At 58.4% G+C, this 12,814-nt stretch overlaps 4 protein-coding genes across 4 annotated transcripts; 2 read left to right on the top strand and 2 right to left on the bottom strand.

Moving 5' to 3' along the window:
• Positions 1-3,296: 3,296 nt before the first annotated feature.
• UV8b_07459 (uncharacterized protein) lies at positions 3,297-3,494 on the bottom strand (the record flags this gene model as incomplete). Its single annotated transcript, XM_043144956.1, has 1 exon — positions 3,297-3,494. One exon carries the CDS (start codon positions 3,492-3,494, stop codon positions 3,297-3,299), a length of 198 nt encoding a protein of 65 aa, XP_043000891.1.
• A 245-nt stretch (positions 3,495-3,739) lies between these two features.
• Positions 3,740-6,301, top strand: UV8b_07458 (uncharacterized protein; the record flags this gene model as incomplete). Its single annotated transcript, XM_043144955.1, has 1 exon — positions 3,740-6,301. One exon carries the CDS (start codon positions 3,740-3,742, stop codon positions 6,299-6,301), a length of 2,562 nt encoding a protein of 853 aa, XP_043000890.1.
• Positions 6,302-7,928: 1,627 nt separating this feature from the next.
• UV8b_07457 (uncharacterized protein) lies at positions 7,929-9,283 on the bottom strand (the record flags this gene model as incomplete). Its single annotated transcript, XM_043144954.1, has 2 exons — positions 7,929-8,699; positions 8,861-9,283. The coding sequence occupies 2 exons, from the start codon at positions 9,281-9,283 to the stop codon at positions 7,929-7,931; spliced, it is 1,194 nt and encodes a 397-aa protein (XP_043000889.1).
• Positions 9,284-9,716: 433 nt separating this feature from the next.
• UV8b_07456 (uncharacterized protein) lies at positions 9,717-12,506 on the top strand (the record flags this gene model as incomplete). Its single annotated transcript, XM_043144953.1, has 1 exon — positions 9,717-12,506. The coding sequence occupies one exon, from the start codon at positions 9,717-9,719 to the stop codon at positions 12,504-12,506; it is 2,790 nt and encodes a 929-aa protein (XP_043000888.1).
• Between the last annotated feature and the right edge of the window lie 308 nt (positions 12,507-12,814).

The raw sequence follows: 12,814 nt of genomic DNA, 5'->3' as shown, positions 1-12,814 counted from the left end.
AGGGGGAAAGGGGGGGCGAGGGGGCCAAATCCCACGGTTGCAACTCGCAGGTACACATGTATGTATGTGTGTGTATGTGTGTGTATGTTGTGGCATGGTGCCAGTGGTCACGAGGCGAGGCGGCGGGCCCTTGAGATTCGGCGTCGGCTGTGTTGCTCTGCGCAGGGGAGACGGTGCGTCCCCGAGCGATGGGGCCTCGTGCGAGCGCGTGAATCGGAATCGGATGGCGGGGGAGTTGAGCGCCTGGGGGGGGGGAAGGGATGGCTCGGAACGGGCAAGTAACCAACGTGGACGGTCGCCCGACGTAGCATCGTGTCGGGTTTCAACTGAACTGTGCTGTTCAGTCTACCTACCTTACCTACCTACCTAGTTGGGTGGGCAGGTTAGGTGGACAGGTGGGCGTACGCAGACCATGGCATGATGAAGCCATGTACGTCCGCACCCGCACCGGTTCAACGAGGTCTACAGACGCGGCGCACAATGGAGGGCAACACCTGCCGCCCGCCTGGCCCGTTCGTTTCCCCCGGGGACAACATGGCTTCATCTTGTCAATGCGATGCGTCGAGGCTCGAGCACGGATATTCTGAGGCACCCGTCGGAGCAGCGTGCCACACATGTCGACGCCGGCGCGAGCCAGCATATGATGATATGGCATGGCAGTCTTTGGGCCGACCTTTTTTTTCAAGCCTGGCAGCCATGGTCGAGGATGGCCAAGAACAAAAGAGGTCGATAACTCGGACGAATACGGACTCGGCGGTAGTTGTCGGAGTTGCTGCATCGCCAGCCTCGACGGGTAGGTAGGTGCGCCGTTGAAGCCGTTGCTGCCAGGCGCATCCGTACTCCGCACTCCGCACTCCGCACTCCGTGCTGAATAGCAGCAGCAGATAGATGGAGCGCACCAATGCTCTTCACCCTGGGCGCAGCGAGGCGGTGAGATTGATGCCTCCGTACTCGGTGCACCAACATGCCAACAACCAGACAACAACACCCAGCGACGGGCAACTTATTAGCACCGCCCTGGGTCCCCCCGCCCCGGCTTGCCATCGTGGCCAAACGTGACAGGCTCAGTGGACTTTGGCCTGGTGGGCAAGTTGCAAGTTGGCACGGGGTTCTCGACACCCCTGCGCGTCTGCTTTAAGCACCGGCCATGGGGGAGAAATTACATGTACCAATCCGCAGCAAACAACGCCAAAAAAAAAAAAAAAAAAAAAAAAAAAAAAAAAAAAAAAAAACCGAAGAAAAAAAAGGAGACGAACCACTCCAGACGCGCAGACGCGCAGGCTTGCAGAAGCCTGCCTGTCCTTGGTCCAGTCAGCACCTCGGCGTGCGAGTCGAGTTGACGTGGTGCTGGAGCTTCACATCATGCGGGTTGAGCACCGAGACAGGAGAGGGTGAGGAGGATGGCATTGGTGCATGGTGTTGGAATCATGGATGCTTTGCTGCACCAACTGCGACTGCCGTGAGTCGATTGATGATGATGTGGACATCATCATCAAATGATGATGATGTGGACATCATCATCAAGTTACGCCGTGTTGTCTGGTTGCACCCCAAGGCCCAGCAAGGCAAGGGCCGCGCCTGAAACCATCAGTTTAGCCATTGTCATTGTCCTCGTTTGGTGCTGCCGCCCACTGGTCATGTGGCCCTCCGCAAGTGGTGAGGCCTGGTGTACCGTACCGTGCGAGGTGCAGACTTGGCACGGGGAGTGGTGCAAAACGCGAGCGGTGGCCCTGTGGCACTCAACAACAGCAACGCCGGACCAAAACGGACAGACAGCTTTCCTTCTCCCAAGCCGCTCCCCCCCCCCTCTCGCCCCCCAACCAAGGGGCCCCGACCTGGCTTTTCATTTCCGCTTTAGGCAAGGAGGGCTGAGACAGGAAGATGGTTGACTCGCTTCTGCTTCCATCGCTGCTTTGGCAGCTGCGAAGCGTTCAATCGAACTCTTGCACGATGCGGAGTACTTTGCAGGTTCCAGCATCCACGGCGTCGCCCCCCCCCCCCCCCAGCCCCTTCCAAATCAGAACCGCATCAGGGTTCAAGCCCTGCGACCATCCGACAATGTCCCGATTGGTCGCACCCCCTGTGCACGCTGCACAGCCTCGAGGCGGCCCGACAGCTTGGGTCATTTCGCGAACAAGATTTTGGTGGCCAAGGCCAATAAGGAGAGACAGCAGTCTTGTTCCGTGCTTTGGCCATCAGGTACCTCGGGCACGCCGCGCAGCCGTATTGCCGAGTTGTGAGTACCCAATGTAGTAGCAGTACTGCGGTGCTAGGTGCTAGGTGCCAGGTGCTAGGGCTTTGCTGCCTCTCCCCTTTCAGCCTGGACTAATACCCCGATCCTCAGGACCGGGGAGGTTCTTGGCTTCGTTTTAGCTCCTGCTCGCCCACTTGTTCTGGAACGGCCATCTGTCGGTACCTGGTAGGTAAGGCACCCTGGCGTCCATCAGTTTGCTGCCCGAGAGGTCAACTTCTACCAGGTAGCTACATGTACCAGACTGTCTTGGCAACCACTGCTTTCTGCAACCAGGTGCGAAAGTACCTACCTCCTAGGCTACCTAAGGTAGGTAGGTACCTAGGTACTGCCTAGGTCGCTAGTCTCTGCTCAATACTTCAAAGTTCAAACTCTCGAAACACGTAGAGCAGCTCGCCTGCCTTGGTGGGGGCCGATTCGCTGCAATACCTTGTATCACACCAACCGATTTTCACAGACTTCATGGCAGGAGACTCGGTGCCATGATCCGGATCACCCGTGCCACGCACCTTGCCCTGAGCAACCTGCGTCGTTTGCCGTGGCTGCTCCCCACAGCAGCGGAGGCCACCGCCCCAGTAGTACCAGACAGTACCTGCATGTACCTAGTCCCCAGTCCCTGAGCACGAGCACGCACCCCAGACAGGACGAGACTCGCCAGACACCACACCCACACCCCAAGGGCCAAGGGCCCCCCAGTACTCCGTACCCCATAGGCTACATGTATGTACCTCTGGCGCGCTGTCGCGCTAGGACCAAGCAAGGCACCGCACCGCACTGTTTCCTTCTGATTCCCTGATTTCCCAACAATTGATGGTGACTGGTGCACGCTGCACAGCCTGCCAAAGGAGCAGAGGAGACGCCAAACTCCAAGGCGTCTAGTAGGCGTCTAGTCAGAGTTGACCCCTGCTTGCCACTGCTCCTGCAACAAATCGTACCAGACGGGTAGGCGGTAGGTACCTCGGCCGTCGCCCTACCACGCACCCCCATCCACGCTAAGCCCGGATTGTGAGTGCCACAACAGCGCAGAGCCCAAAAGTCCATTGTGTCATTCGTCACTCTCAGCCTGCACTCCGTCGTCCTCGTTGAACCACACCACACGCCTCAGAAGCTCTTCAGAAGTGCCTGGCCTCCGTCTTCCTCCATCGTCACAGTCCATTTCCGCTCCCCAGGCTGTCGCCGAATTCCTCGAGACCACCAGCTCCATAACTTCGCCCTTGGCGCCCAGTTTGACAACACCACGCATCCGAAAAAAAAAAAAAAAGCTTCTTGTCCAAACCCACAAATCTGCATGCATTAACGCTGTTCGGCCATCCCGTGGCAATCGGCCAGGGCATCTGATCCTCGCGTTCCGTGGCCCTCGGTGCCAACCGTGGCATACGTTCCCTGACGAGCCACGCACCATGACATTGCCTCCAACCTGCACCCCCAGCATCTGGTTCGAAGTCTCGTCAAAGCCTCACCAACATCACCGTCCCTCGCTCACCAGAGATGGACAAGTCGTCTGCTGCCATGGGCAGCACTGGTGTTGTTGACCAGCCCAGCAACAACTTGTCCTGCTTATCAAACGGCCCGAAAGGACCTTCAATACCGCAGTCAAGCAGCGCAACGACTGGAAGCCAGACGTCAAGGCAGTCATCGTCGACAAACTCGGTTGCGCAGTCACCAGCTGCGTCTCGAGACGGATCGCCGTCTCGTCAGCCCCGGAGGGCCACATCATCAACACGACTCTCGAATTCCAGGTCACGCAAGAACAGCCAGCAGGACCCGAGTCCCACACGGCAGCAAGCCCGCAATGGAAGCCAAGATCAAACGACGCCGATACGTGCATTGTCATCGACGAATGCCCCGGATTTACGACCAGCAGCCCGAGAACCATCGATGCATTCACCGACGCCGCAGAAGCCGACGGCCATTCCCGATCTGAGGGACAGTCCCCGCTGGTCATTGTCACCGCGCCTGCGCTCACCTCCACCACACCTAGCCCGGCCCATGGCGGCAGCAACGCCGACGAGATGCCATGACGTGGATTTCCCCGTCATCAACGTTCAACGGCCGAGTCCCTCGCCGCAAGCTTCACACCCGAATGCGTCCGCTTCGGAAAGCGAGTTTGATGAAGCTCACACTCCGTCTGGGATGCGGACTCCGGTTCGAGGCCTGTTGGAGACGGTGCAGGAAGTGAGCCAGAACAACTCCCCCGCGCGTGCCGGTGACTCGACCTTGATGGAGCAGCTCAAGGAAAAACTTGCCGCCCCAGAAGCGCACTCCGATGGCGCCCTCAGCGACGGTGGTAGCACTCTCAAGTCCAAGACCAAGACTCTGCAAGAACACGGCGCCGAAAACGGAACCTGCCGTGCCGACCTGAGGCGAACGAGCTCGGTTCCTCCACCCCCCCTGGTCACGAGGCAGTCGAGCGCCATGTCGGCGAAGCAAAGCAAGGCAAAGCCAGAGACGGGCTCGACTCAGAGCATGACGGTAGAGACGGAAACTGTTTGCAGCATTCCGCAGGTATCCCTCACCACCGGGGCCAAGGATGGTGGCAGCGGCACCTTGAGGGCCAAGCCAAGCACCGAGACGATAAAACCCAAGAAGGACAAGAAAAGAACCACCCGGAAGCAGCCGGCGGTGAACTCGGGGGCTGCATCTTCCAAAGCCGACAACTTCGAAGCCAAGATTGCCAGTGCTGTTGACGAAGCCAACACATCCGATTCGGAGGAGACGTTCGTATACGACTCCAACCCCCCCGACAACTCTGAGCGTTCAAACCGTCGCTTCCATTCGCGAACACCTAGTGCAACGTCCATGGCCAGCCAGGCCGATCGGCCCAACCTACGCTCCATCTACGGCGTCATGGAGGCCAGCAGCCACGGCCCCGTTCCGAAAAAGAGCATGAAGTTCGTCAACACGTTTAGCGGCAATGCCAGCGACAGCCTCACGCCCGGGGACGAAGACGGCAAGGGCAGCGGACGGAGTGCTGGCGGGTCGGGTAGAGGAACCGTGAGACACCATCATCACATTGGCAGATGGGGTCGACAGCCCGGCAACGGACACGCCTCCCTCTTCGATAACGAATCTCCGTTCCCCGGTGCCGCCAAATCCAAGTTTTCTTCCAACCACGGCAGCAACTCCCGCAACGCCTCGGGGCCCCCAAGCCCGCGCAATTTCCACTCCACTCGCGGTCCCCTGAATACCAAGCGATCCACGATGCAGATATCGTCAAGTTACGACCTGGATGATACAACGGGGGCCGATGATGAGAGGACTCCGTTGATGAGCACGCTACGGTCGTCGCGAGGGAACAGGAGCAGACGCGGACCGCACAATCTCCGGCAGGCGGAATCCCAAACGTACACCAGGCGATCGTCGTATCTCAACCGCTTCGCGGCGTGCCTGGTGCTCACCATGATGTTGCTGCTTGTGATTACGGGGGCCATCGGGCTCATGTTTGCGACGTCTCAGCCAATGACGGGCATCGAAATAGTGTCAATCAACAACGTTGTCACCAGCGAGCAAGTCCTGATGTTCGACTTGGCTGTCAAGGCACACAATCCGAACATTGTCGTGGTCACCATCGACCATGCCAACCTGGAGATTTTCGCCAAGTCAGAATACGCAGGCACAGACTCGGACTGGTGGGATCGTCCCGACGGACCCAGTGGTGATGCCGCTGCTCGCGATGCTCCCGATGGCGCTCCAGCGGGACCCGGAGCCGGCGACGGCGAGGATGATTCGAGGCCCAACATTCTCCTAGGACGCATCACGGAATTCGACAGCCCCCTGACGTTTGAAGGTTCTCTGTTCCACCAAGGCAGCTCTTCTTCCACCGGAGAGATGCAGCTCCGCTACCCCGGCAACGGTACCGCAGGTGGAGCTGCGCGCTGGGAGAAGATTTACCAGAACGAGTTCGACCTCATTGTGAAGGGGGTGGTCAAGTACAGCTTACCGCTAAGCGCTCACATTCGCAGTGCAACGGTGTCTGGTCGGAGGACTGTCAAGCCAAACTCGGCCAACAATCCATCCCACAATCCCAACGGCACGGTGACGGGCCGGTGAGCCCCTGCCGGGCTCAGAAAGAGGGACAGGGAGACAGGGACGAGACCGGACGAGCGTGTGTTGGCCGCCCGTTTTTTCCGACTCGGGGACTTTGCGATTCTGCGTAGCCTCCCTTTCTATCTAGATTTCCTTTGTCATGCGGGGTTTCGTCCTTTTTTCCGACGGTGTATTTTTTTTTTCCCCCTTTCCTTTTGTTTTCTGAAGCGCATCTGCATGCATGGTATGTGACAAGTAAAAGCGCTGGCGTTGGGCCCGACAAGCCCCGGCTGCACACGTCGTGGTTATGACTGCACTACGTTCGGGAGAGACCGGGGGGGTTTTTTTTTCCTCTGCTCTTTTTATTTTCGAGGTTGTCATGCTTTTGCACCTGATTTGGCTATAGATTGACGATGGGTTTGCTCGGGCATGTTTGTGTCGACGACGAAACGCCGGACCTTTTTCTCCCCCTCCCCCTCCCCCCTCCCACCCAAAAAAACATAACATTGAAATGAAGAAAGAAACCCACCGCCGGGTGGGCAATGCCAGACAGGCGGATTCAAACCACAAGAAAAAAAAAAAGGGAACCCAGAAAAAACAGAACAGAACAGGAAAAAAGAACACGGTGGGAAAAGTACAAGGCTCCAGTCTCGGCGGGAAAGGGCCGCGGGAGCACGTTTGGCGGCGACGGCGACGGCGACGGGACGAGTTTGCGTGAACTTTTGAAGCTTTTCCAGTGATTTAGGTAGAAATGACTACTGGTTGTGACTGAGGATGTGCCGGTGGGGAAACGACTGCTTGCATCGGGGGTTGTGGAAGGAGGAGGTCCGTGGTCCGTGGGGATGCTGGGGCCGACCAGACGGTCTGGTCTGTTCGTGGTGGTTGGATCTGCTGTGGGGGTTATGTGTGTGAGTAACTGGAGTCGTGGGATGGACGTGCTGCTGCTTGCGATTCGGTCCGTGGGAGCGGTGTCCATGTATACGGTAAACATGGGCATGGGATGGGCATCTGCTCCGAGGAAGCTTGTTCCAGGAAGCATGTTCCAGGAAGCATGTTCCAGGAAGCATGTTCCAGGAAGCATGTTCCAGGAAGCATGTTCCATATGTACGGTAAATATGGCATGGGGATGGACATCTGCTGGTCGTGATTCTGCTCCACACAAGAAGAATCTGCCGTGGGAAGCAGCGTGGATGCGTGTAGAAACGACGTCGGCTCTAGTCGTAGTTTTGTCATCTGCCTGCTCTATAGGAGGATCTGCCGTGGAAAGCGACGTGGTGTTGCAGAAATGCCAGCTACTATAGCCGTACATTGGTCGTCGTGTCATCTGCCCTGCTCCACGAGAGAATCCGCCACGAGAAATCGCTAATACATGGTCACGCAAAAGTCAGCTCCATAGAAGTACTTGCTGCCTGCCGCATCAAGCGTGCAAGAGTCTTCGCATGCAGCAAGAAAAAGTTGAACAAAAAAAAAACACCACTCTAGTCGTGCTTGCCAGCTGCTCCGTCAGCGTGATAAGACCAGTTGATCGGCGTCAAGTTCGTGGGACATCATGCTCATGCTCTACCAAATCCGTAACGCCAATTTGCCAGTTTGCCAATTTGCCAGTTTGCCAATTTTTACCCCCATCATGCCCTTGCCACGGCGGCCCCCTTCATGAGAAGTGGATGCCCTCCTCGTTAAAGGCAAACAGCAGACGCAAAAAGTCGTTCTCGTCACACTTGCCGGAGCGCTTGTCGGCGAGCTCGGTGACGTCCTCGAGGACTTTGCGTATCTTTTCGCGCACAAGCTCCGCAACCACCGTCTTCTTGCGCCTGCTCCTCGTCTTGGACACGGCAGCGCCCGCCGAGCTGCTCATCTCCTTGAAAAAGTCGGGCACGTCTTGGCCGTCAATGTCCATGCCGTCCGCAGCGCCGCCGCCGCCGCCGCCGCCATCGTCATCGTGGTCTCCCGTGTCCATTTCCTCGCCGACCTGCTCATCGGCGGCATCGTCACCGTCTAGCTCCCTCTCATCGACCGCAACGCCATTCAACGCGCACCAAGTCCGGTAGTTCTTCTCCACCATGGTCAGGACCTCCCTCGTGCCCAGCCAGCTGGCTCGGAGGGTCTTGTTTTTCCTCACGAAGCAGACTCGTAGCAGGCCGTCCCACTCGTCCCAGCTGACGTTTGGTCTGTCCTTGCCTACTTTGGGCTCGATGCGGACGACGGAGGATTCGACTTGCGGCGGTGGGCGGAAGTTGTTCTTGCCGACCTTCATGATGTGAGTGATCTTGGCCCAGAACTGGGCGTTGACGGAGATGCGTGAGTAGAGGGCGTCGCCGGGGCGGGCTGTCAGGCGGAGGGCGAACTCGCGTTGGAACATGAGGACGGATGTTCGTGGCGGGTTGGGCATGGCCAGGAGTTTGAACACGAGGGGGCTAGAGATCTGGACCGGGGAATCAGCTGTGCAGTGGGCTCGGGGAGACATCAACTGGGCGTCCTTTTCGTTTTTTTTTTTTTTTTTTTCCTTTCTGCCAGCTTTCCCTTTGTCCTCTTCTTCCTGCTTCTTTTTTTCCCCAGAAGATGGGGGCCCCTGGCCAAACGTACCTGGTATGGTGTATTTGAGATGCAGACGTCGAATGGCGGCAACTCGGTTTTTATCACGTCGCCCAAGATGACCTCCAGCTTTCTCTGCTCGGGCGTGCCCTGCACACGCTTGGTCACTTCGGCAGCCATGCGGGGATCCAGCTCGACGCAAATACACTTCTTGGCTCGCTCTAGAATCCGAACCGTCAAATTACCGGTCCCCGGGCCGATTTCGAGAACGGTGTCTGTGGGCTTGAGGTAGGCCTTTTCGACAATGGCATCCGAGACACCGGGGTTCTTGAGGATATGTTGGCCAAAGTTGGTATTGAATTTGAAGACGTTGTTTTTCGACGAGGTGGCAGCAGCTTTCCCGGAGCCATTGCTCGGTCGTTGGTACGGCGAATCCGAAGCGCCGCTGCGCTTGGATTGCTGGGCTTTACCCATGGCAGCCTTGTTTGGCGTGGTTTGCGTTTTGCTGATGGCTGATGGTGGGATTATCGATTTATCGCGGGGAGGGGGCGGCACCCTCTCCGGGGCGGAGCGGTCTTTTGATGGTGATGCCGCTTGTTGCAAGGAAGCATCCAAACGGCTTTTCTTTTTCTCTTTCTTTTTTTTTTCCCTTTTTTTTTTCTTCTTTTGCGCCCAGTGTCGGCCTGTTATCGATAAGACGGTGAGATAAAAACAGTCTTGGCGGTGGGTACTGGAAAGGTGCGAGACTGGCAAGTGACTTGCCACTCCTTTTCATTGGTTGGGTTAGTTGCTGGTCGCATCTTCAAAAAAAAACATCATCCAACATTGCAAACCCATCAGCCCGTCCGAGCTTGGCTTTCCTCTTCTTTATCCGCGCACGGCGCGCTCGGGGCCACATACGTACATCATGGCGTCCAAACTCGATTTCCTCACCCAAAAGGCGCCGGAAAACTACGTCGCCGGTCTCGGTCGCGGCGCGACGGGTTTCACAACAAGATCTGACCTTGGTCCTGCGCGCGACGGCCCAAGCGAAGACCAAATCAAAGAGGCGCTCGCAAAACGCGCTGCGCAGCTCGGCCTCGCCCCGGACGGCAAGAAAAAGGGCGACGACGACGACGGCGGGGACGACGACGAACGGTTTCAAGACCCGGACAACGAGGTCGGCCTGTTCTCCGGAGGCATCTACGACAAAGATGACGAGGAAGCCGACAAGATATGGGAGTGGGTGGATGAGCGCATGGACCGGAGGAAGAGGCAACGAGAAGCCCGGGAAAAGGCCGACCAGGAGGAGTACGAGCGCAAGAACCCCAAAATCCAGCAGCAATTCTCGGACTTGAAGCGCGCCCTGGAAACGGTTACCGACGAGGAGTGGGCAAACCTACCAGAAGTGGGCGACTTGACTGGCAAAAACCGACGCAGCAAGCAGGCGTTGCGGCAAAGATTCTACGCCGTTCCGGATAGCGTGCTGGCTGCCGCCCGAGATTCGACGGAGCTGAGCACAACGGTGACGGATGACGGAGTCGCGTCCAGCGCCGCAGACAAGGCCGACGGGACCATGACCAACTTTGCGCAGATCGGGGCTGCGCGCGACCGAGTGCTCAAGTCGCGACTGGAGCAAGCGTCTCGGTCCAGCGGCGACGCCACCAATGGTAGTGCAACGAGCATCGATCCGCAGGGATACATTACGAGCCTGAACAAGATGCAAATGAACGAGGCACAGGCCCAGGTGGGGGACATCAACCGCGTGCGCGAGCTGCTGCAGTCCGTCGTCAAGACGAACCCGAACAACGCCCTCGGCTGGATCGCGGCAGCACGGCTCGAGGAGCTGGCTGGCAAAATCGTGGCCGCGCGCAAGACAATCGACCAGGGTTGCGTCCGATGTCCCAAGAGCGAAGACGCCTGGCTGGAAAACATTCGACTCAACCACGAGTCGCAAAACGCCAAAATCATCGCCCGGAGAGCCATCGAGGCGAACAACCGGTCGGTCAGGCTGTGGGTGGAGGCCATGAGGCTGGAGAATATCCCCAGCAACAAGAAGAGGGTGATCCGGCAGGCCTTGGATCACATCCCGGAGTCGGAGGCGCTGTGGAAGGAGGCCGTCAACCTGGAGGAGAACCAGGACGACGCCAAGCTGATGCTGGCCAAGGCTACCGAGCTGATCCCCCTGTCCGTGGACTTGTGGCTGGCGCTGGCCCGCCTCGAGACGCCCGAGAACGCGCAAAAGGTGCTCAACAGAGCCCGCAAGGCGGTCCCCACCTCGCACGAGATCTGGATCGCCGCTGCCCGGCTCATGGAACAGCTGGGCCAGGCAAGCAAGGGCAACGTCATGACGACCGCCGTGCGGGTCTTGGCAAAGGAATCCGCCATGCCCAAGAGGGAGGAGTGGATCGCCGAGGCCGAAAAGTGCGAGGAGGAAGGGGCGGTCCTCACCTGCCAGAACATCATCCACGCCACGCTGGGCTGGGGTCTCGACGAGGATGATGACCGAAAGGACACGTGGATGGAGGACGCAAAGTCCAGCATCAACAGAGGCAAGTACGGCACCGCGAGAGCCATCTACGCCTACGCCATCCGCGTCTTTTACAACAGCAGGACGCTGCGAATGGCGGCCGCCGACCTGGAGAGGAACCACGGCACGAGGGATTCCCTCTGGCAGGTTCTCGAGCAAGCCGTGGACGCTTGCCCGACAAGCGAGGACCTGTGGATGATGCTGGCCAAGGAGAAGTGGCAGGCCGGCGAGGTGGACAATGCCCGGCTGGTCCTCAAGCGCGCCTTCAACAAGAACCCCAAGAACGAGGACATTTGGCTGGCGGCCGTCAAGCTCGAGTCGGAAAGCGACAATGCCGAGCAGGCCCGGAAGCTGCTGGAAATCGCCCGAGACCAAGCGCCGACCGACCGGGTTTGGATGAAGAGCGTCGTGTTCGAGCGCGTCCAGGGCAACGTGGAAGCGGCCCTGGACCTCGTCCTGCAGGCCCTGCAGCTCTTCCCTGCCGCGCCCAAGCTCTGGATGCTCAAGGGCCAGATATACGAGGACCTGGGCAAGGTCGGCCAGGCGAGGGAAGCATACGCCGCGGGGGTCAAGGCGGTGCCGCGATCCGTCCCCCTCTGGCTGCTGTACTCGGGCCTCGAGGAAAAGTCCGGCATGACCATCAAGGCGCGCTCGGTGCTCGACCGCGCGCGCCTGGCCGTGCCCAAGTCGGCGCGGCTGTGGTGCGAGTCTGTCCGTTTCGAGCGCCGAGCAGGGAACCTCGCGCAGGCCAAGTCCATCATGGCCAAGGCGCAGCAGGAGATTCCAAAGAGCGGCCTTCTCTGGGTCGAGCAAATCTGGCACCTGGAGCCGCGGACCCAGCGAAAGCCGCGTAGCCTGGAAGCCATCAAGAAGGTCGACAACGACCCGCTGCTCTTCGTGGGCGTCGCCAGGATCTTCTGGGCCGACAGAAAGCTGGAAAAGGCGCAGAACTGGTTCGAAAAGGCCCTCGTCCTGGACAGCGACCAGGGGGATAGCTGGGCGTGGTACTACCGCTTCCTGGTCCAGCATGGTACCGAGGAGAAGAGGGAAGAAGTGGTGAGCAAGTGCGTGTTGAGCGAGCCGCGGCATGGCGAGGTCTGGGAGAGGGTGGCCAAGCAGCCTGCGAATGCGCGCAGGGGCGTGGAGGAGATTTTAAAATTGGTTGCGGGGGAACTGGAGCAATCATGAAAGGGGGGGGGGGGGGGGCGGTTTCATGTGTGAAAGCGATTTTTCAAAAAGGGGTCCAGCTCGAATGCAGGATGCGTCGAATGTGTTTGTTTGTATATAGGGGAGACGTATCTTGACAATATTGGCGAGGTTGAGATACTAGCAGCTGTTAAAGACCAAAACGTGGGCCATTCCATTGTGAGTCGTATACAACACGTGGTGCAACACTGCAACGAGCTCGGTTGTCAGTAACAAAAAAAAAAAAAAAAAAAACGCGGCGTGACGTCTTTCAGCAGCAGTCTCTCCCAATCTACACGCAGGCATCCCGA

The sequence above is a fragment of the Ustilaginoidea virens genome, chromosome 6 (genome assembly GCF_000687475.1).
Source record: "Ustilaginoidea virens chromosome 6, complete sequence".
Lineage (NCBI taxonomy): Eukaryota > Fungi > Ascomycota > Sordariomycetes > Hypocreales > Clavicipitaceae > Ustilaginoidea > Ustilaginoidea virens.
Note: the sequence above shows the minus strand (reverse complement) of the source record. Positions and strands in the feature narration are given on the sequence as shown.